We start from the raw sequence: 24,588 nt of genomic DNA on the forward strand, positions 1-24,588 counted from the left end.
GGCGAGCTCAGGGAGGTCAGAAACCTCCCGTAGAGCAGAAGGGCATCTTGTGAGGAGTGACTGTGCCTCCTCACCAGACTAGTCTTCCAAACACTACTAGACCCAGGTTCTTTGTACCAAATGTCATTCACAAGTCTATACTGCTTGAAGAAATCTTCATTTATTTTGCCAATTTCATGTGAATCTTTCATGTGAATCTTAGGTCAACTCACTACTGACTAAACAATACAAACATTTGTTTTAGTGTAACTTTGCTGAAAGATGTAGGAGCAAAATAAAATAAAGAACAAAAAAATGTTTTTTATTTTGGCATATCATTAAATACAAATTGTCCTTGGTGAAATTCTAAGTGAATAATATTTCTCTGGTAACTTGCTGGGTGTGGGGCATCTCTCTGTTTTCCTAATTAGTGGTTTCTAGTAGTTTTTCTTTAATCCTCACCGATCTGGCACGGCTTGCAGCTCTGTTGTTCTCATACTAAAGAAGAAATATAGTACACAGTATTATTTATATACAGGTATTCAACAAATTAGAGTTACAATTGAAATTGTTTAAAACCACTTAACTGGCAGAGTTACAGAGGTCTTCTAGAAAATGTCAGGGTGGTGCTAGACACCAGCTACAGTGAGATACTTCCAAGGTCTTCTAGAAAATATCCACAGGGTGGTGCTAAACAACACCTAAAGATGTTTTTTTTTTTTTTTTTAAATAAAAGTTTGAAGTAACTTTTTACATACGTACAAGTATTATAATGATATATATCTCCAATACCATTTAAACAACAAAGAGCGCAATAAATTCCAAAAATAATTTTAATTATATATATATATATAAAAAAAAAATAATAATTTATTTCATAGATAAAAATCACAATACATACAAAAAAATAAATAAATGTAAAAAACATAATATATGTGCATTTTCAGTAATCGAACACCAAAAAAGCATATATAAAAAAAAAATGAATCCACCAATAAGATGGGTAGTTCCGACCTGGAGACTTCTTTAAAGTGCAATGTCAAAAAGTCCTTTTATGAACTCCTTATAATATTCAAGTATTATAACGAAATTAATAAAAAACAAACAAACAAAAAAAAAACTGTCAATTTATAATAAAGTTTTGAAAAAAAAAAAAAATTCACCAGTAAGTGGTAAAGAAATATCCCTTAACTGTTATATACAGTATAAAACCATGTAAATTTTATGTATAAAAAAAGTAAGCAGCGACTTCCTCATGTGGTCACAGCCTGTGCAAAAAGTAAGCTAGACTCAAACAGTTTAGATATCACTAGCTGCATATCTATTGTGTGGACAACCAATAACAGCATATAAGTAAATAATAAAAACAAAGCATTGCTTTTGTATTTGAAGTGCATTGTTCTAAGTTAAAGTGTACACACAGTACAATCGGTCACAGGGCATCACAGCTGTTCACAATTTTGCAGCCCAACAAAGGACAAAGAGCTAGTGACATCACTGAGCTGTAAAACATATAGAAGTGCCTTCAGTAGCCAAAAATAAACAGGTCAGGTTTTTTTTTTTTTTTACTCGGTCTAATATCCTGGCAGCACAGATGGTGTAGTGGTTGGTGCATTACTGCCTCACAGCACTGAGGTCATGAATTCGATTCCCGGTCATGGCCCATCTGTGTAGAGCTTGTATGTTCTCGCCATGTTTGCGTGGGTGTGCTCTGGGTTTTCTCCCACATTCCAAAAACATACTGGTAGGTTAATTGTAATTGTCTTCTCACAAAAAATAACCCACCGCCATTACAATTTAGGATTTAAGGATATCTATGTTTGAGCACAGGTGACTTAGTTAGTACCTCAGTGAGTTTGATTGACCCATCTTAAAACCAGGATCGCAATGGCGGAGTTTGGGAAACTCTGCCCTAATTATATGTACGTGTGTCCATGTGATAGAGAATATAGATTCTGAGCTCCGCTGGGGCAGGGACCGATGTGAATGACCAAATATTCTCCGTAATGTGCTTGTGTAATATGTGTGCGCTATATAAAAATAACAGCTAATATCTGTAATCTTAGCAATTCTTTTGTTTAGACAATGAGGAGTAACACCAGCAAGATGCTCTGGCTCATTTTGCCACAGATTAGAGGTGGACAATTCATTTAATGATAAGGCTGCAGCTCTCCCTTCCGTTGGTATGTTGAGGAGGGTGAACGAAGGCATTAGATATATCATTTTTGCATCATGTTATTGTCAATATGGAGTGGTTTTCCGAATTTTGCCCATGTCAGACAGTACTACGTATTAGACAGGTTTTAACTGCCTATTTGGCCCCGGAGGGAACAGCTAATGGACCACAGCAGGAGTATAATACCACCATGATAGTGCACTGTTAGAGATATCCTTTATATTAAAACACTGCAAAACTCATTTAGTGGTTTGAACGATTTGTCTCCATGAGTGGGATGAGGGAGCCAGGCTTCTGTTAGCTTTCAGCATAGCAGCTGGTCCTTCATAACTTATCCCCTTTTCCACGAAAATGCTGGGTCCGACTCAGGTCTTTTAACACGTTCCAACCTGCATCACAACCGGGTCAGACCCCTTTCACGCTGCACCTTGGACCCATGCTATTGGGTGGACCCAGTTCACACTGAACCCGCGTCTGCCCTGCAAAACTTGTGTAGGTCATTAGAAATTGATGTTTTTTTAGACTCACAAAGACGAGGTCGTAAAAAGTGGGTGGTGACTGCTCAGTGCATTGCATTAATCATGGTTGAAGAGTTACCACTGTGTAGCCTCTGGAGTTCCTGTGTTTTTGTGAATTACTTTTGTCTGACAGAGAGCATGATGCAGTTGCTACCTAGTTATTTCAGGAGGAGAAGATGATGACATCATCTCTGGGCGCACCAGAAGCTCAAATCAGCGGCTTTTTGCGGTGAACCAGGTCGGATAACCCGGGTTTCATAGTTACCCCGGACCGTAGCTACCAGGGTCATTTTCCTGGGTATCGCGACCACGGCTGACCCTTTCACTCCAAACTTCGTCCCAGGTTGCCACGGCAATAACTTGGGTTAGAAGTTTGATGGAAAAGGAGAACAAAGCCTTGGCCAAAGGGCTTCTTTGACAATTAATTTCAAATTTTGTTTCAGGAGTGCTTGGTGCTCACCAGAAGGGGTCTCTATCCCAACATTTAAAAATGGCAATAGCGCTAATGTTTGCGCATGGGATACATTGCACAAGAAATGTAGTAAAGACTGCAAGCTCTCTCTTATATTCCATCCATTAAAGTTACTGTAGTTACTGGGTGTCGGCAGACGGAAGCCAGAGGTGTCTGCACACCAGATCATTTCTGTCTCCCTTACTCTAAAGTGATGGTATCTAAACAGTCACAGATAATGCACAATATGTGGTTTGTGTTATTTCCAAGAATTTATGTACATATAGGAGGTGTGACATATAAGCATGCTTACTAGTACTGTGCAGCATAGAATACATTCTGACACAATTTCACTTATATCGTGAGGAAATGATTGTGGAATTTCACATTTGTAACCAGACGTTGATATGAATTCATATATTTTGTAAGTAGGAGTCAAAATTGCCATATTTTTGCTTGTACGCCCCATCCACATTTAGCTGGGGCAATGTATTCAGACAAGTTGCATGCAGTATAATAGAACAAATTATTATAGGTGTAGAGCCTACTACACTAAATAAATTTATAAGGAAACCCATGCAAGCACAGGGAGAATATACAAGCTCCACACAGTGGCAATCGAACCCAAGACTTCAGTGCTGAGGCAGTAATGCCAACCATTACACCATGTTTTTATACTGATGGACATAAGTTATCCTTATAAGTTTTATAACCATTTGACTATAATATTTGGGTAATTAGCATTTTCAGACTGCAGATTCATATTGTACGAAGGGGTTGGGTATGGGATCACGGCACTCAGAATCCAGACACTGGCATGCCAACTGGGTTACATGGCCGACTCCCAGAGGTAAGTATCTAACCCTACCCTCCGTAGCCTAAACCTAACCCTCCCCATATCTCCAATACTTACCGTCAAGATTTCATGGGTCGGGATGCGGGCACCAGGATTTTGGCCAGCGCCAACATCCCAACCAACAGGATTATAACTACATCCCATACGCAGAGTCACTTTTTACATTCCAGTTCATATCATACTTATGAAATGTTAATAGAGAAACTGTGAAGCAAATGATGATAAAGAATGAACCCCGTATATAGAAACTTTTAAAAACTTTAGAAAGAGCTAAAAGAACAAATACAAAATTTGTAGATATGGTCTAGCTCAATGTTTTTACTTAATCCTTCAGAAAATAATGATTTCCGTTAAAATAATAATCCAAAATGCAGTAAAAAGGCGGACACATTACTGGCCAACAGGTTAAAATCTCAGTAGGCTAAATCTGCCATTCAGGGCCTACGAGATGGGAATGGTGACTCTCAAAATGACCCAGTTGTCATAAATACTATTTTTAAGACTTATTACAACCAATTGTATAACCTCTCAGATTCAGCCACTGCGGACCCTAGTATCGATCTACAAACCGTTGATTACCTTTCTTCCTGTGGTCTTCACTGTATTGATCCACAAGTGGCGGGAACACTTGGACTTCCCATTACTGAGAAGGAAACCCGTAATGCCCTGAAAACACAAAAACCATCCAAAGCTCCTGGCTCTGATGGATTCCCCAAATCCTACTATAACACGTTCCAAGCCTCCTTAATCTTACTGAGATATTTAACAAAATTTTAGATGGTGAAACCTTCCACCCTTCTACTACCAGAGCCACCATCACAGTCATTCCCAAACCAAATAAGGATCCTCTCATCACCTCTAATTATCGACCCATTTCAGTACTTAGCGAAAATTTTCAAATCAGCATTAAGATCCTTGCAACTAGGCTCAATCCCCTACTACCCAACCTTATTCACCCTGATCAGGTAGGCTTTGTCCCATCCAGACAGGCACTTGATAATACTAGATGTACAGTTGACATTATTCATTATATAAATACACATCAACTTCCTTCTCTTGTGCTTGCTCTGGACGCGGAGAAGGCTTTTGATAGGGTCTCCTGGTCATTCATGATGCACACACTTACTGCTTTTGGTTTTAGAGATAAATTTTTACAGGCCACTGAGTCCCTTTACTTTAACCCAACTGCTTCTGTTTTTGCTGGGGGATTACTTTCAGTTCCTCTCTCTATAACCAACGGGACCCGACAAGGATGCCCTTTATCAACCCCTTTTTCTTTGCGTTGATTATAGAACCACTGCCTAGGAGAAGACGTGTTAATCCTGATATTGTTGGTGTGACTGTTGGAGACTCTCAATATACTCTCTATTTGCCATCCGTGTGACATCACACTGGGGCGGGGCCACAATCACCGGTGATTATAGCAATGACCGCAGCATCCTGAGGATGCTCCGGGGAGCTGTAAGGGCAGCGGTGTGACTGTCTGAAGCGTCCTAAGGATGCTCAAGGCTGCACTGCTGCATAGATACTGGCTGCAGGGTGCCATACTAGCCAGATAAGGCTTGCAAAAAAAAAAAAAAAGCTCAGAGGGCCAGACCAAATGATTCCGAGGGCCTTATACGGCCCCTGGGCCTGAGGTTCCAAATCCTTGGTTTAAATGATCGAAGGAGGGTTGAAGTAGAACCTGGCTGCTCCATTAATAATCTTCATTCTTACCTATGCCGATTGTTTGCTAGCCCTCTGCCCCCTTATTTGGTAGCCCCAATATCTACTAATGACAGGACTGAGTATATTTGACACTAAAGGCCGGTACATCGTCTAGTGCAGCGGTTTTCAACCGCTGTGCCACGGCACACTAGTGTGCCTTGGCCGGTTGTGAAGTGTGCCGCAGCGGTCAGAGCCGCCGGGCACATTTTACAGTACTGCAGCAGCCCGGGCCGCTGAGCTCCTCTGGGAGACTCAGGCGCGCCCGGGCAGTGACCTCCGCTGCCTTCCCGCATGCTCCTCCAGCCATCCAGTCAGCACGCTGCGCCAATCAGCCAGTCTACGCCCTCTCTTACCTCCTGCCAGGCCACCTGCCTGTTTTGTGTCTGTGGGGGCCAGTCATGTTTTCTTTTCTTAGTGGGGACCAGCCATGTTTTATGTGTTAGTGGGGACCAGCCATTTTTATTTTTTAGTGGGGAGCAATGTGTTTTTTTTTTTTTGTTTGTTTCTGTGTGAGTTTTTGTGTTTCTGTGGGGGCCAAAGTATGTGTGCTTTATATTTCTGGGGCCAATGTATGTGTGTTTATTCCTGCGGAGGCCATTGTAGTGCGTTTTATTCCTGCGGACGCCAATGTATGTGTTTTATTCCTGCGGAGGGTAATGTATGCGTGTTTTATTTTTCTGGGGCCAATGTGTGTGTGTTTATTCCTGCAGGGGCCATTGTAGTGCGTTTTATTCCTGCGGACGCCAATGTATGCGTGTTTTATTTTTCTGGGGCCAATGTATGTGTGTTATATTCTTGCGGAGGCCAATGTTTATGTTTTTTCATCTGTCTCGCACGCCACATTGCCGGATGGTGTGCCTTGGCAATTTTAAATCTTGCACTGTGTGCCTCAAGTTGAAAAAGGTTGAAAATCACTGGTCTTGTGCGTACAGACATCTTGCTCGATGGGACCCGGCAGGGTACCGGCAAGTGCATATACACTTGCAGATACCGGCAGTGACGGCGGAAGGGGGGGAGGTATATAGTGAGGACCATGCTCCTTTCGGCAGCATGGCATTGCTAGCTACATCCTCTGATCTCTCTGCAAGTACAAAACTTCTGAGGATGCAACGGCTGACCGCCAGGGCGCGCATCCACTTTGTGATAGTGGGTACACACTATACGATTTGTCATTCCGATACGTCGGAATCGGCCATATCGCTCAAGATATCATCTAGTGTGTACCCACCTTAACTCTTGATATATGGCACAGGCATTGAATCTTCTCAAGCCTGGTATGGCTGATGGCAGAGAGCTACTGCTTACACGCAGCTCCAGAGACCATGGGGCTCCCTTAGAGCTGGACACACTTGAGCTCCGAATGTACAGGCCATAGGAAAAGATGTAGGCAAAATAAAATGTGTCCAGCTAAAAAGCAGCAGTGCCAACGCCGGGCAATGTGTGTACTTACATCCAACAGCGTAGAGATGTAGGGCCTGATTCAGACCTGCTCGCTAAGCTGCGGCCACTCGCACTGACCTATATTCGCCCGTCTGCGCATGCATATAGGCATATAATTCGCAGTGTGCGTGCACAAACCAGTCTCAGAGATGGGGAATTGTGCGCTCGTAGAACAAAGACTGCCCGCTACTTTGAGTGGCAGAATGTGCCGTTTGATGGTGGTAACAGGGGAAGGTGCTTGTGAACGGGGGAGCGGATGTGCGAACGGAGGCGTGTCTGAGTGTCAAAACGGAGTTTTGTGGGTGTGCATAATTAGCAAAGATGCGTCCTACTACACGTCACTTGGTTATTTTTTACACTGAAGAGCTCGCAGTGCTTGCGGGAGGGTAGAGTCAACCACAAGCGCTGCAATCGCTTCCGATGGTCCTCAATGTACCAATGTTTTAAGACACTTCCTGGAGATGACGTGCACTAGTGGGCGGGTCAAGACACGCTAATGGGCGTCTACATACACAAAGTGATCGCACGCCAAGACTGAGTGGGCGTGCTTATGCCTTGGCGTGCGATCGCCTGCCATGCCGTCACTAACCCGAATTTGCATATGCTAGGAGCGAGCGGCCGCAACTAGCGACCGGGTCTGAATCAGGCCCATAGCTTGAATGTGTTCATAGTAAATGCAAAAAGGATCATTATCTTATTTGTACACAACATCATAATGTCAGTGTCATGTACACAAGAAAGAATAATGGTCTTAACTGTTAAGAAATACAGAAGTCATATTTTCCATATAATATGTTCTTACATTACATTTCCCCTTTAAAAATCAAATAGGAATTCTCTTTCCTACAGCAGTCCACATTGAAATGTCAGTTAAATAATGAAAATAGATGGAGACACTTTCATACTGCAGATACTAATAACTTAAGTTCCATAAGCTGGAGGCATCAATATGCAAATAATTAATCAGAAGTGGTTGGATAGTGCAGCTTGATGGTCATCATTAGATCACGCGACCGCATCCTTCTTGTGCTCAACCTATGCCTGATCTCCTCTGCTGTTCAGCTCCACCTCACCAGGAGTAAGGGGGTGGAAATCAATCATATGGCTGTATGTGAGCGTAGTACAGCAATGCGTTGCTGTTCCTACGTCCAACTCAAACTGATAGCGCCATCTATATATCGTAGTATAGAAATATTTTTATTGGCTCACTGTTTTGTTTTCTACCTGTGGGATAGGTTGTGGCCCATAAAAACAGATATTAACCACTTGCCTGGCACGGTCGCATCATATGCAAACACACCAGGATAGGCTTTCCCTGACATGGTCGCATCAGATGCGACCAGTCAGAAGCTAATCTTCCACCAACAGTGTACATCAGAGGGACCTGCTGGCCAGAAGTGATCGTGCAGCCTGCATGACCCTCCTCCCTAGTAATTGTAAGCAGTAGTTGTTCCCTCCCGTGTAGCCGTAGTCACATCATCTGCTCCAAGCTGTGTCCCTGGAACACCACCTTCTCCCGGCGCGGCGGCTGCTTCCGCCGGACCGGCCACTTCCTCCATCCTCCTCACGCTGGCGGCTGCTTTGTGCCTGGCCACCTCCTCCCTTCTCCTCCCGGCATGGCTGTCAGTGCTCCATGAGTCCCCAGCCGCGGCTGCTTGCCCGAGTAGCATACTGCAGCAGCCAGCGCAGCGCCACCCATACCCCTTCCCTCCTGTTCAAGCTCCGGCTCTGTCCCGATCACTGCTAGTTGCAGTGATAGGGCATTGGACTGTGTACACACACACATATATATATGCATACACATTATATACAGTCAGGTCCATAAATATTGGGACATTGACAGAATTTTCAGATTTTGGCCTCTGTTCACCACCACAATGGTTTTGAAATGAAACAAACAAGATGTGCTTTAATTGCAGACTTTCAGATTTAATTTGAGGGTAATTACATCCAAATCGGGTGAACGGTGTAGGAATTACAACAGTTTCAATATGTGCCTCCGACTTTTTAAGGGGCCAAAAGTAATGGGACTATCAACTCAAAAGCTATTTCAAGGACAAGTGTGGGCTATTCCCTCGTTATTTCATTATCAATTAAGCAGGTAAAAGGTCTGGAGTTGATTCTCGGTGTGACATTTGCATTTGGAATCAATTGCTGTCAACTCTCAATATGAGATCCAACGAGCTGTCACTATCAGTGAAGCAAGCCATCATTAGGCTGAAAAATCAAAACAAACCCATCAGAGAGATAGCAAAAACATTAGGTGTGGCCAAATCAACTGTTTGGAACATTCTTAAAAAGAAAGAACGCACCGGAGAGCTCAGCAACACCAAAAGACCCGGAAGACCACGGAAAACAACTGTGGTGGATGACAAAAGAATTATTTCCCTGGTGAACAAAAACCCCTTCACAACAGTTGGCCAAATCAAGAACACTCTCCATGAGGTAGATGTATATGTGTCAAAGTCAACAATCAAGAGAAGACTTCACAAGAGTGAACATAGAGGGTTCACCACAAAATTCAAACCATTGGTGAGCCACAAAAACAGGAAGACCAGATTAGAGTTTGCCAAACAACATCTAAAAAAGCCATTACAGTTCTGGAACAACATCCTATGGAAAGATGAGACAAAGATCAACTTGTATCAGATGGGAAGAGAAGAGAAGGAAAGGAACTGCTCATGATCCAAAACATACCACCTCATCAGTGAAGCATGGTGGTGGTAGTGTCATGGCGTGGGCATGTATGGCTGCCAATGGAACTGGTTCCCTTGTATTTATTGATGATGTGACTGCTGACAAAAGCAGCAGAATGAATTCTGTAGTGTTTCGGGCAATATTATATGCTCATATTCAGTCAAATGCTTCTGAACTCATTGGACGGCGCTTCACAGTGCAGATGGACAATGACCCGAAGCATACTGCAAAAGCAACCAAAGAGTTTTTTAAGGTTAAAAAGTGGAATGTTATGCAATGGCCAAGTCAATCCCCTGACCTGAATCCGATTGAGCATGAATTTCACTTGATGAAGACAAAACTGAAGGGAAAATGCCCAAGAACAAGCAGGAACTGAAGACATTTGCAGTAGAGGCCTGGCAGAGCATCACCAGGGATGAAACCCAGCGTCTGGTGATGTCTATGCATTCCAGACTTCAGGCTGTAATTGCCTGCAAAGGATTTGCAACAAAGTATTAAAAAGTGAAAGTTAGATTTAGGATTGTTTAGTTATTACTTTTGGCCCCTTAAAAAGTGGGAGGCACATACAGAAACAGTTGTAATTCCTACATCGTTCACCCGATTTGGATGTGATTACCCTCAAATTAAATCTGAAAGTCTGCAATTTCTTGTTTGTTTCATTTCAAAACCATTGTGGTGGTGAACAGAGGCCAAAATATGAAAATTTTGTCAATGTCCCAATATTTATGGACCTGACTGTATATATCTATCCAGTTATTTATATAGCACACACATATTCCGCAGCGCTTTACAGAGAATATTTAATCATTCACATCAGTTCCTGCCCCAGTGGAGCTTACAATCTATGTTCCCTTCCACGGGCACACACATACACACTAGGAATTTTGTGGGAGCCAATTAGCCAGACAGTATATTTTTGGAATGTAGGAGGAAACCCACACAAGCACAGGGAGTTATGTTACCAATTTAAATCAATATTTGCTTGTTATGTCATCATTGAGTTTCCTACTTGTTTCGACTTAGGTATTACAAGTTTTTAATGTTAGATCGTGTATACCATGGGTCTTCAGCCTTTGGCCCTCCAGCTGCTGTGGAACTACAGATCCCAGGATGCCCTGCCACAGTTTTAGCATGCTGTTATATCAAAATGGTGGCAGGGCATGCTGGGATGTGTAATTCCACAGCAGCTGGAGGGCCAAAGGTTGAAGACCCCTGGTGTATACACACTATGTTATGTTGCACGGTCGCTTGGCAATGGTGACGGGCTGATGAAATCACTGTCGGGTGCCTCTCTTTTGGGACTCCAGTGGCTGCGATCACAGGTGATGATTGGTGGTGGGATCATTTTTTTTTTTTTTACTGTATTTTGTATCCGGAGGATAGTATATAGAATGTATAGTCTTGATCGATACAGGACTCTCTCTCTCTCTCTCTCTCTCTCTCTCTCCCTCTCTCTCCCTCTCTCCTCCCCCTCTCCCCCAATATATCTGTATGCAACAAGGTCGCTCATGCGCGCTGACATGCATGGACATGTCTGGACCTGCCCCCAGTCGGGATTTGCCCGAGGCCGCCACCGCACTGCCATTGCATTGATTTCAATAGAGTGTCCACAGCAGTGTGCGTCGAACAGCAATGGAGCTCGTCTTACACCAATTCCTTGTCACTGCGAAAGCGTGAAAACCAATCGTACACACATTTTCTACTCACAGCAACCTGCCCAACATTTTGTGAGTCTATGTCGCCGATTTACCCAATTTGAAGCAGAACTTTATGTTGTGTTGTTGCTCCATTGCTGTTCGACACACACTGCTCGGGACACTCTGTTGAAATGAATGCAATGGCAGTGCAGTGGTGGCTTCGGGCAAACCCCGACTGGGGCAGGTCCAGACATGTCCATGCAAGTCAGCGCGCATGGGTGACCTTGTTGCAAGCATTGCATACAGATATATCAGACCATTCAACAAACTTTTTAGACAGACCATATTATATATATTTATTTATTATGGCGGTCCTGTATCGATCAAGACTATACAAGGGATGGTCACCGTCCATCGATGATTTGCAAACCATCGATGGTCTGTGACAAGTGGTTTTGCCATTGCTGACGGGCACCGATGGCAGCACGCCAACAGATGTTAGGAAACATCGGCGGCTGCGGTCTCAGACAATCAACGGTTTCAATCGATGGTTCAACCCATCAGCCATCGTTGGTACAGTTGTCAATGACCATCACTACAGTATACCATAAAAAAAAATTGCTATTTTTATGGTATACGACTTTTTTTTTAATAAAAATCGTGTTGGAAAAGTTTTAAAAAGATGTTCTTGACCTAATTCAATCATAAAAAAAACCCTACAATTTCTGAGCAGTTAAAAAAAATAAATAAAAAAAAATTAGTCAGTTAAGTGGTTAATTAAGGAAAAACAGAAAGGACGGTCTCACCTCTTTCCTTAAGCACTTGCGCATTTCTCGGTCAAAGTCGTTGCATTGCCCAAAATATTTCATAAATTTGTTCTGCAAGCACAAAACAAAATGCTTTCAATACAAGTTTTTGCAACATATAAAATGTATATGCATACATACATGTGTCAACATCTTTTAAAGGCATTATTACAGACTTCGAATAAATAACGGAGGACATTTCTGAAAACTATTCCAGAGACAACAACACACAAAAATTGGTGTTGCCCACTGCAACCAAACTTATTCTGTGTTAGGGCTAATAAAGTTTAGAAAATGAAAGCAACGCTCCGTTACGCATCGTCCAATAAGCAATGCCCAGTGCAGTCATACATAGAGCCATATATTTCTCAACTAATTCATACCTCAAATAACAAAAAGTGTTAAAACTCCTTTGAAAAGCCCACACATTTTTAATGGGCTTGAGCAACTGGAAGGGCCACTGTTCATACACATCAGTGAATCAACACATTCAGCTATAACTGCAAACGGGACTTAACAAAAAAAAAAAAAAAAAAAGAAAGAAAGATCTACAATAAAAGAAAAAAAAAAATTATAAAAATTTAAAATAGAAATAAAAAACACTATAGGACAGTAATGATTTATAACAGTTTGAAGAAAAAAAACCACCCGTGATTGGTCCTCCCGCTCACACCACCCCTCACCCTGCTACAGTATCACAAAGGTCCATGAGCAGATTCATAAGTGCCCTATGACAGCGGCCGCATGAAGCAGCTCCTGGAACCCTAACTTTAGGAAGAAGAAAAATTAGTATTATTTATCAGGTAGAGGTTGGGCGGCTTTAAAGCAAACATGCCATGACACGCTTACCTCAACATGGCACTTCTTCAGCAAATTAATGAGCACATTGCACTCATCAGTGTGAAGGTGGGGGGACAAGTCTGGATGCATCTTACATCAGAGAGTAATTCTGTAGTGGAGACATAAGTACTAAATTAGACATTAAATAAATATACAGTAATTACAAAATACTTGCCTAACCTTTCCAATAATCAATAAAAACAACATAAAACCATATTGCTGCCTTTGAAACAGCAAAAAAAGGAATTATCGGTATAATGGACTATTGTAAGAAGAAAGTAAAATAAAAGACTTGCTATAGGTTCAGAGACAAGAATGGAAGGACTATAAATGGCTAAGACTGCTTTGCTGCGCTCATTTACACAGAAAGCTTCTGGCATTACAGCGATTTAGCGGGTAAAAGGATGGCAGCAATGAGAACACGAAATACATAATAGTGTTTCCGCTAGGCTGTTTCAGCGGAACATCGTGCCCAATTTGAAGTCACTGAAACGTGCCCTGCCCTTATGGCGACGCCCTTCTGAAACAGCTGTCCCCACCCTCGGACTGCAGTGTCCCGTGGGGGGGAGGCGGGGAAGTTTTGGTGCAACAATCACCAGCGAGTGAATAGGTGCCATGCGCATCTATTCACACTGCGGGGAGAGCTTGGAGGCACACCCCCTACAGCAGTGGTTTTCAACCGGTGTGCCGCGGCCGGTTGTGAAGTGTGCCGCGGGGCTGTCAGAGCCACCGGGCACATTTTACTGTACTTCAGCATCCCGGGCCGCTGAGCTCCTCTGGGAGACTCGGGCGCGACTGGGTAGTGACCTGCAAAGATGCGGCGGCGAGACATCACAGGTCACGCACGCCGCGTTGTCCACTGCCCTCCAGCCCGCTCTGCCAGCCAACGCCCTGCGCCAATAGGCCAGCCCGCGCTCTGTCCAGGCAGGCTCTGCAGCCTGCCTGGAAGCCCGCCCGCACGCGATCCTGCTGCAGTGTGAGTGACAAGGGGGGGAAGAAATGTGGGTTTTGTGGGGACCAGACATTTTTTTCTTCTTCGTGGGTACCAGCCATAGTTTATTTTTTCGTGGGAACCAGTCATGTAATTTTTTTTAGTGAGAACCAGCCATATGTTATCCAGCCATATATTTGCCTATTTAGTGGGGAACAATGTGTTTTGTTTTGTTTTTTGTTTCTGTGGGGCCAGCCATAGGTTTCTTTTTCTGTGGGGTGCAATGTGGTATGGTTGTTTTTTTTTGTGGGGAGCAATGTGGTTTTTTTTTCTGTTAGGCCAGCCAAATGGGATTGTTTTATTCCTGTGGGAACTAATGTAGTGTGTTTTTTCATAGTCCGCGAACACCGCATCGCCGGATAGTGTGCTTTGGCAATTTTAAAATCTTGTGTAGTGTGCCGCGAGTTAAAAAAGGTTGAAAATCACTGCCCTACAGTGATGAAAAGGAGGCGCATCTCAAGGACATGCAACCTTTTGTAGTGTCCACACCCCAGTATGGGCACACATGACCCGATGAGTGCCCTTCTGTAATAGTCTCCCTGAATACAGACAGCGGCATCCCAATGTTCAGGATCCCGACAGGGGCCGGTTAGTAGCCTAACCCTCCCCCTAACCCACCTCGGGTGGTGTCTAACCCTAACCTCCCCCCCTGTGGTGCCTAACCCTAATCCCCCCTTCCCGCAGCCTAACTCTAACCCTCCCTGGTCGGTGTCTAACTCTAACTCACCCCGGGAGGTCCTTAAATCTAACCCCCCCATCCCCAGCCTAACCCTACTCCCCCCCTCCCCGCTGCCTAACCCTCCCTGGTCGGTGACTAACCATAACTCACCCTGGGAGGTCGCTAGACCTAACCCCCCCACCCCTGGCCTAACCCTAACCCGCATACTTGCCATCAGGATGCCGATGTCTGTATCTTGATCTCTTTGGGATGGCGGTGTCGGCATTTTGACGGGCGTCGGGATATTGACGTCCGGCATCCTGTCCGCCAGCATCCTGACTGCATCCCTTATATTCCATACAAGAATATTTAAGAGAACTTTAAAAAAAAAAAAAAAAAACAACAACACAAGAGATATGGTAAGAACTTACCATTGTTATCTCTATTTCTACGAAGTCCATAGGGTCCACAGGATTGACCTTGGGGTATAGGTTGGGAACCAAATCCGGGCACCACGCAGTTAAAGCTTTTAGCTCCCAGGATGCACTGGGTCCACTCTCCCTATAACCCCGCCCCCCAAGCCAGAGGCACCTCAGTTTGTAAGTAGCCAAAGGCCGGAGGAGGAAAGAAAGAGAGAGAAGACTGGAACACTCAATAACCATACAGAGAAGGAGACGGGAAACCGGTGACCAGTAACACAGCCCATATGAAGCCAGGTGCGTCAGGGCGGGCGCCCTGTGGACCCTATGGACTTCGTAGAAACAGAGATAACAAAGGTAAGTTCTTACCATATATCTTGTTTTCTACTTCAGGGTCCATAGGGGGTCCACAGGGTTGACCTTGGGGATGTCCCAAAGCAGTCCTTATAAGGGTGGGGACGCTCCTGTGCTGAGAGGAGAATTCGTCGCCCAAAGGAAGCATCCTGAGAGGCAAAGGAAACCAATGCATAGAACCTTAAAAAGGTGTGGACAGAAGACCACGTGGCCACCTTGCAAGGCCACAGCTCGAGTAGAATAAGCATCAATAGAAACACCTATACTATGTGTAGGCCCCTGAGACAGTCATACGAAGACATCTAGCCAAAGTCAGTCTATTGGCCGGCCATCCGTTCCTGTGAAATCCAAAGACAACAAATAAGGAGTCTGATTTCCTGAAGGAACTTGAACAGATGACATAAATCCGGAGACACCGGACCACAGTCAATGAGGCCACACCAGCCGAGCGGACCGGTGACTGAAATGTCAGTACCATAAGTTCCAGAATAATATGAAACTTAAAAACCACTTTAGGAAAAAAGACACAGGGCGAGTGCAACTCACAACCCTGACATGGTGGACTACCCAGAAGAGGGAGCCACATGAGAACGCTCCCAATTCAGACACTCTCCTGGCAGATGCAAACGCCATAAAAGAGAGAGAGACTAAGCTATAGACCCTGTACTAGCAATCAAAGCTAGTGGTTCAAATGAAGGTCCTCGGAGGGCACGAAGAACCACTACCAAATCCCAAGGAGCCCCTAGGGGAGACAAAGGGAGGCATAATCCAGAAAACATCCTGAAGGATGGATCGGATACCAGAGAGTGGAACAATTCCACAGCCGAACCCTACTGACAGTGCAGAGATCCGCACTCTCAGAAAGGCCAGGCAGAAGGCGAGACCCAAGTCAGCTGGAAGGAATGCCAGAACATCTGGAAATCCTAAACACTGGAGGATCGTAGCGACAGGTACGATACCATAAGAATTATGTATGCCACAGTCTGTGGTAAATCCCAGCAAAAGCTGGCCTATGCGCTCTAAACATTTCAATGATGACAGAGCCAGGGAAACCTTAGGACCACAGTAGGGACGCAGTCAAAGACAAACGATCCAGGTCCAGGAAAAAACAAGGACCCTGAGACAACAGGTCCGGATAGTGAAGCCGCAGGAACGGAGCATAGATGGGGAGACTCCGAAAATGTAAGTACCAGTGACGTCCAGGACGATCTGGAGCCACCAGAAGTAAAGCCCCTCCGTCTCGAATGAAACTTCCGAAGACCTCGAGGAAGAAGGGAAACCGGAGGACACAGGTACCCAAAGTACCACTTCACTGACAAAGAGTCACTGACGGTTGCTTCAGTACCCCTAGTGCTGGACCATAACACCAGTAGTGTGTGATAGAGTCAGCACCCTCTGCTTACCAGGAGTTGAAACCGCTCTTGGAGAAGAGACTAGTCCCCGGGATGCACGTCGGGACAGCTGAGGAAGCCCGCTTCCCAATGGAGAGCTCCTGGAATGAACACTGCAGAGATGGCCGGGAGGAGACCCTCGGACATTGTCAGAATGTGTGACATTCCTGTCAGTGCCACCCCACGACCAGTGTTGCCTAGATGGAAGCCATTGTTGTGACACTGTCGGACTGGACCTTTTCAGGCTTACCGTGAAATATGTGTTAGGCCAGAATGAAGGCCCAAGACAGCCTAAAGTTCCAACAAGTTAAGTGGCAGGGCGGATTCGACAGACTTCCAACTGCCCCGAAACGAATGCGGACCAGACACTGTCCGCAGCAAAGCATACCCTGGATGAGATGGCCATAGCCACCCGGACAGAGACCGACTCGCCTCCAAAGAGAGCATCATCGTTTGAACTGTGATCCGATGGAAAAAACTTGTTCCCTCTGGAGAGGAGCCAATTATGGCAAGGCCTGGAATGGAACCGAGCATATTCCACCCTTCCAAAGGTAGACACTCTGGATTTTTGACCACGCATCACAGAGTGTAATGACATATGTCGAGTGTGTAGACATCCACGCACTCCTAGTTGAAGAGTGGAGATCTTGTCTTACGCCAGAAGAATTTTCAGATTCTGAGAATCCAGCAGGGCTCACGGATGAAGAATACCCTGTGGAGGGATGTAGGGAGACTTTTTCCCCGTTGATTAAACATATGTGCCGAGAAGAAGCCACGGTTATCCTGACCGGGCTGTAAAGTACCTCGGTGATCCTGCTAAGAGCAGGAGGCCGTCCAGATACTGGAGCAGTCGGATACACTGAACAGGTGAACTGTCAGAAAATCCATAAAGCTGGTAAACTCCGGTGGGGCTGAGGACAGTACCAAAAGGCATAACCCTAAAATTGCAAGTGTTGCTTTGGCACAGCAAACCTCAGCCCATGCTGATAAGAGGGCTCTATATGTACCCGTAGGTACATGTCCTGAATATTCTGAGATACCATAAAGTCCTCAGGTTCCAAATATCGGATGATGGAGCATGGTGGACTCCTCCTGAGTCCAGGCACCCTTTAGAATCTGATTCAGGGATTTGAGACAGAGGATAGGCAAATGAGGACCAGTCGGCCACTGCCCCAGAAAGAAAGTAGAACAACCAGTCCCTCGCTGAGATAGTGAGGCTGGCCTAAATAGCTCTGCTTACCGCAAAGACTGTATAGCTTTCTGGATTTGTAAGGCCCTGATTAGGGTCTGAAGAAGGGCCCGTGTAACAACACCTTTGAGGAGGCCGCCTGAGCAAAGAGAGGCCGTACCCGTGAGAGATTACAACTCCTACCCAAGCATCCGTGGTGACTTGACACCAGCACTGGGTGAACTGAGAAAGTTGGTATCTCACTCTGGAATCCCACAGATGTAGACCTGTCCCGTCAGGCTGAAGGTTTATCCTTAGGCTTAGAAGCAGGGTCGTCTGGAAGTCCAGGTCTGCTCGTACTGGATATGGTGGCCCTCGTGGAGGCCGACAGCCTAGGAAAAAACAGGCCTTAAGGCTGACCCTGAGGACCAAAAGACTTAACAGATTTAGTCCGATTGTAGTGGGAGTAGCTAAAGACGGTATCTTCTCCTTAGTGATACTGCCAGTGATGCAACAATCTTGTCAAGGTCAGGACCAAACAAGATCCCCATAGATGGTGTCCGCACCTCTGCTTTCCCAGAGCGCAGCCATAGTGTATTGCGGCGGATACAGTCGCAGCCGAAAAACGTTACAAATGCATCAGCCCAGTATGCAATAGTATTAACCAACCATGCGATGGCCATGGTAGGACGGACAACAGCCCCTGAAAGCGAGTATATTGATTTCAGGCAAAGTTACCACCTACGGATCCATAAAATCCGTCCAGGCCGGAATGGGAGGCGTATTAATGCAAGTAATCAGACGATTAACATACAAATGCACCCCAGGAGGTGATTACTATAACTTGTGATGACCCTCAGGGAATGGGAAACAGGAGGCCTTTGTGACTCCTCGTATCTGGCGACAGCCAGACTCCCGCCATGAGATCCACCCACTGGACAGAAATGGGGAATGTATGATACAGGTGCAGGATCGACAATCTCTATAACCAGAATGGACCTGGCTACCAGCCCCAAAGCAGAGATAATAATAATACTTGAAATCGTCTCTCCCCATGTAAGAGGGAAAGAGCCCAATACATCATCCAGTTCATGGCAGAGCCAACTGGGAAGTAACCGCAGGGCGTATATCACGCCATTTTGTATTTCGTAGAAAACGACATCCACCCGGGTGGCTGTTGTGGTAATCCCTGCAAGGGGAATGACAGACCGTTGTGGTACCGGAAGTAATTCATGTACTGTGAAAAACCCCGGCAGGGAGCGATAGTCTGTGACACAGGGGTAAAGTGCAAGAAACTGCGAGATACCCTGAGTTGAGAAGGGCAGTATGGTGAAGTAACCCAAAGTGAGTTACGACAATGGGGCCCGCCCGGCGATCCGCAATGGAGAGGATCCAGAGAAAACAAACTGCCCAAGGGGGTCGTGTAAGGGGCCCAGCACCAGATGGTGCTGCATACATAACCCTTTCTGAGTCAAATCCTCCGCACTAATACCTGCAGTCCATGACATGCAGGATAGCAAAAAATGGGTGCAGTATCGCGCTCTACCTCCTGGTCAGACATATCTAACTATCTTGGTGGAAATATTAAGCAGCACCATACCGGTCCTGACTGACTCTAAGATTAGCTGCAGGGACCTATTATCAGTGTATGCAACATACAGTTCCACCTAAAATATGGCAACGTGCAACACGCAACAGTATGTGACAAACCTTACAAATATTGACAAGTATACATATGTGAGGTCTCAGAACCACCCTAGGTACACCTGTATTAGGGCAGATAGAAGGAAAAGTGATAGATATACACTGACAGGTGAGAGAAAAATCAGACAGTCAGCATTAGCATAAGTCACATACAATGCAGGCATATATATATACTGTACATACATAAGCATGACACATAATATACTGCACAATGTCGTTACATTCAACTGCCCATATTCAGTGTCTGGGAAGGCTATAGCGCTGTGCACACTCACCCAAATGGCTAGGTACGCAGGGGGACTGGGTTCACTGTTATCCTTGAAGATTTCTGCAGCTGCACCACAGAAGAAAATGGCCGCTGGAGACCTCAGAGGAAGCAGCTCAGCGAGGCCAGACTATAGGTATTGAAAGGCGCGCTGAGCTGAGGGGAGGAGCCGCTACAACAGGGAAGGCTTCCTCCCCTGGCCGGCTATTAACCCCCGGGATCGTGAAGTCCCTGATGGTCTAGTGGACACGCGGGGTATGCCTCTATGGAGGGGGAGCCCGCTGCCACTGCCAGCGCCTCCGGTCTGTCCCCAGAGACCGGAGGCACTGGACTGCATTTTAAATGCACGGATCACCGCAAGCGGTGATCCGCGACCTTACCTGCTCCCCGTTAGTCTGGCAGCAGTCCTGGGCGCCCGCAGAGTCCGGCTAGTACAGATTCTGGGGTCCCGCTGAGATTCCCAGATCTGTACTGGCACCTCAGCGCCGGCGGGGTGACGGAGCGGCAGCTTGGACGTCCCATGGACAGTCTGACGCTGCCGCTCTAAAAAGTCCAAAGTAAAAAGAAAAATCTTTGACCTTAGAAAAAATAAAAATAAGCTTAGGGGCTGCTAATCAGCCTCCCCTGCGATAATGGTGACCCGACTCCGGCCGGGCACCAACTTAAACCCGGGCACAAACTTAAACTGAGGTGCCTCTGGCTTGGGGGTGGGGTTATAGGGAAAGTTGACCCAGTGCATCCTGGGAGCTAAAAGCTTTAACTGCGTGGTGCCCGGATTTGGTTCCCAACCTATACCCCAAGGTCAACCCTGTGGACCCATGGACCCTGAAGTAGAAATATATATTTTTAAATAAAATAAGGCACAGGAAAAGAAAAGAGAGAGACCATTGAAAATAGTGATCGGTCATTTTGCGGTTAGAGAAAAGAAATAGTGAGGTCAATTCAAATAACTGCAAAGGGGGGGCGAAACGGCCAACGGCAACGCAACTCACTCCATTCGCGGTCCGATCACTATGGGGCTGTGAACAAAAACCTGCAAGTTTGGTTGTACAGTAAGTGCAGCATATAGCCGTACTGAGTCGCACCGTGAGGGCACTAGCAAATAATTGAAATGACTCCAGCGAGTTGCAGAGACTCCCACCTGACTACTGGACAATGAGGTGGAGGAAATTAATAATTATGGAGGGGAGATGTGCCAAGTGGGCATCCTCTGAAAGATGCAGAACTGTCTAAATTTAAAGACACGTCATTTTGTGGTAACTTATCATTGAAAAAAATTGTATAAATGAATTTTGCCATTTGATTACAATTTTTCTTTTAAAATGATGTTAATTGCTTTGTTCTTTAAAAGTACGATTTTTTAATGGGCTGGATTACCTTTTTCTTATCTTCATGTACAACTGTTGCACTTCTGGACTATAGTCAGCATTTGACCACTGACTAAAGCTCACCAAATACAGCAGACACCTGGGGCCTATAAAACAGAAAATTTATTTTATTTGAGACAAGTGATGATAGCATCTTCCTGAGTGATAATAGTTGTACAATAGCTATATCATAGAGCCAATTTAATATCTAAATGCCAGTCTTTCATAAGCATGTTTGCATAATAAAAGTCCTCTTTTGCTATTAAAAGTGCACCACCTGTTGTCTTGGTGTTTATAGAAGATTAGTTTTTGTTTAGTCTTAGGACTTCTCTAGTTTTTATTTCATGTGCAATGTTCTAAAAAGGAGTAGGAGAAATAAGCTTCATCCTAAGCCACATTGGCCCTCATTCAGAGCCACTCGCTAGCGGCAGTACGCTCGTTCCGAGCGATGTTCGCACATCTGCGCATGCGTACGGATCGTTATACGCATGCGCAAACCAGTCAGTGCGGCCGAAATTCATGTGCTCGCAATATAGCGAATGCCTGCTATTTTGAGTGACAGAATGAGGCGTATGTGGGTGGTAACAGGGGAAGGTGCTTGAAAATGGGGAGTGGAGATCCGAACGCAGGCGTGCTTAAAGGTCAAAACGGGCGTTTTATGGGTGTGCATAATTAATACAGCAGCGTCATTGACCACGTCACTGGGTTATTTTATAGCCAGAACTGCTCGCAAGATTGTGGTAGCAAAAACCAACCACAAGAATAGCGAGCAGTTCATACGCTGGTCGATGTACTCGATTAATCTAATAAATAGCGGACATGACATATGGTGCGAGCGGCCAGGGGGCATTTTTAACAAATAAACGAGCGTATGTTTTGCTCGCTCGTTCAGACTTAGAGGTGTGAACAGACTGCAATTTGCGAACGGATCATTTGAATAGCCACCCCTTGTTTTTGAACGAACGACCGCAAATAGCGAACGGCTCTGAATCAGGCCCATAGTTCTTTATATTAAGTTCCAAATAACTTTGTTTCAAGAAAAAAAAAACCAACAACACAGTTTGCACACATGGCCACTAGGGGGAAGATGATTTAAATATCAATCACATCTATGAAAAAGCCTACTAAATACAACAGAATGTTTATTACGAGACACAAAACTACAATAGCAAGAAAAATTTGGACAGAGGTGTTTGCGCTTTTTGTCATTCCAGGTCTCAAACACGTCTCTTAATACTATGCATTATACCCCTTCCACACTGAGCCTCTGACCCAGGATATTTCCGGGGCAACCTGGGTCCTGGATTGGTGTGAAAGGGTCAACCTGGGTTCTGTCCCCCGGGTTTTTGACCATGGTCGAACCTAGGACCGACCCGGATACGCTGTAGTCTGAAAGGTGCAACCCTGGTTAGGTTTACTAGCTACTCAGCGGATGACTCATCTTTGTAACGTCCACTTTAAATGGCACCCTAGTTTTGCAGGGCAAACACCGGTGCAGTGTGAAAGGCAAAGACATGGAATAACCCAGGTACAACGTGCGGTGTGAAAGGAGTTTGAGAAGCTGTGACACGGGTTAAAACAGTGTTCAATAACTTTGAACGGACCTGGGATTTAAAGTATTTAAGTTGCGAGGTAGGGACTCCATAGCTCAGACTTGTTTTTCCAGCACATCCCACAGCTGCTCCACCACACTGAGATCCGGGGAATTTGTCAACACCTTGAACTGTTTGTCATATTCTTCAAAACATTCCTGAACAATGGGCACGATTCTATTCAACGCGATGTAAATAGCTCCGGGAGATAGCTCCCGGAGCTATTCAATTCATCGCGATGTTAGATCGGGGAAGGCTCGTTCTTGCGCCTTAAACAGGGTGTTTAGGCACGATAACGGGCATTCCCCGACCTAACTTCCAGGCGCGAGGCTGTTTTCCAGGCGCGAAGGGCAGAAAACAGCCTCACGCCGGGACTTTTGTCGGATTTCCTCTCTCATCCCCGGAGGGATGAGAGAAGAAATCATTAGTCGGACTTGGCAGCGCGGTGTATTGAATAGCTCCGGGAGCTCACTCCCGGAGCTATTTACATCACGTTGAATAGAATCGTGCCCATTGTTTGCAGTGTGGCAAGGCGCATTATCCCCCTTTCTTAGGATTAGGCACCCCTAAAGAAGGGTTAGGGGGTAAAAATAGGTTAGTTAATACTTACCTTTCTAGCTTCGGGATCTTCACCCCTGCCGGGCTTCCGCTGTCGGGATTAGAACCGCCCATACTGATTCCCATAAGGGAATACCGCTGCCATGAAGGGGTGTATTTGATCTGCAACAATGTATAGGTAGGTGGAACGTGTCAAAGTACATCCACGTGATGCCAAGATCCAAGGTTTGTCAGCAGAACATTGCCCAGAGCATCACACAGCCTCTGCCAGCTTGCCTTCTTCCCATAGTGCATCCTGGTGCCATCTCTTCCCCAGGTAAATGATGCACACACACCTGGCCGTTCACATGATGTAAAAGAAAACGGGATTCATAAGATCAGGCTACTTCCACTGCTCCATGGTCCAGTTCTGATGCTCACATGCCCATTGTAGACACTTTTGGCTGTGAATAGGGGTCAGCATGGACACTGTGTGTTCAGACACCTTTCTATCAAAGCCAGCATTAACTTTTTCAGCAATTTGTGCAACAGTAGCTCTTCTGTGGGCTCAATGTTATTCAGTTAAACTGCAGTGGTTTTAATGTTACGGTGTATGTGTGTATAATAGGTATGTGACCTTGCAGGACGATATAATGCCAATGCTTCATATGTAAAACCAGAATGCAGCAGGGCCTATACAGCTGCTGTGAAACCATAAAGTGTCAACATGCCCTGCCAGCTTGTGTCTAGCAGACCATGCTGGGACTTGTAGTCCCACACAGCATCTGTTGAGCCATAGCTGACTATGAAACACAGAGTGCAATAGTACAAGAGATCCATATAGCCCACAACCTACCTGCTGTCACCTGTGGGGTAACTACCGGGCATGTGCCAGTAGCGGGTCACTCACTATTCTTCTGCCAGCCCTGCCTGGGGTAATTTGTCCTCTTTACATAAGCTCAGGAAACGGCCTGTGCTGTAAGAGGCTGTTCGACCTGTCCATCATTACAGGCTTATCCAATCAGATCACTCCGG

General features: G+C 45.3%; 1 protein-coding gene across 2 annotated transcripts; it reads right to left on the reverse strand.

The window, feature by feature from the left end:
- Nucleotides 1-280: 280 nt before the first annotated feature.
- On the reverse strand, nt 281-24,550 carry CMC2 (C-X9-C motif containing 2). 2 transcript variants are annotated; one of them, XM_088476828.1, is made up of 5 exons: nt 24,410-24,550; nt 21,435-21,531; nt 13,117-13,216; nt 12,268-12,339; nt 281-477 (listed from the first exon to the last, which is right to left on the reverse strand). In XM_088476828.1, exons 3-5 carry the CDS (start codon nt 13,195-13,197, stop codon nt 403-405), a joined length of 228 nt encoding a protein of 75 aa, XP_088332954.1. In that variant the 5' UTR covers nt 13,198-13,216; nt 21,435-21,531; nt 24,410-24,550; the 3' UTR covers nt 281-402. The 2 variants fall into 2 exon arrangements, with proteins under 2 accessions (XP_088332954.1, XP_088332955.1); XM_088476829.1 differs by lacking the exons at nt 21,435-21,531; nt 24,410-24,550 and adding an exon at nt 14,989-15,122.
- Nucleotides 24,551-24,588: the final 38 nt, after the last annotated feature.

Source organism: Taudactylus pleione, unplaced genomic scaffold (assembly GCF_031769625.1).
Source record: "Taudactylus pleione unplaced genomic scaffold, aTauple2 ptg000195l, whole genome shotgun sequence".
Taxonomy (NCBI): Eukaryota; Metazoa; Chordata; class Amphibia; order Anura; family Myobatrachidae; genus Taudactylus; species Taudactylus pleione.

Bases quoted from the DNA above. Each gene is read 5' to 3' on its own strand.
- CMC2 (XM_088476828.1), bottom strand. From the start codon at position 13,197: ATGCATCCAGACTTGTCCCCCCACCTTCACACTGATGAGTGCAATGTG. The intron at 12,340-13,116 runs GTAAGCGTGTCA...TTGTGCTTGCAG, and splicing joins TGAAGAAGTGCCATGTTGAG to AACAAATTTATGAAATATTT. The intron at 478-12,267 runs GTGAGACCGTCC...TTTCTTCTTTAG, and splicing joins GCAAGTGCTTAAGGAAAGAG to TATGAGAACAACAGAGCTGC.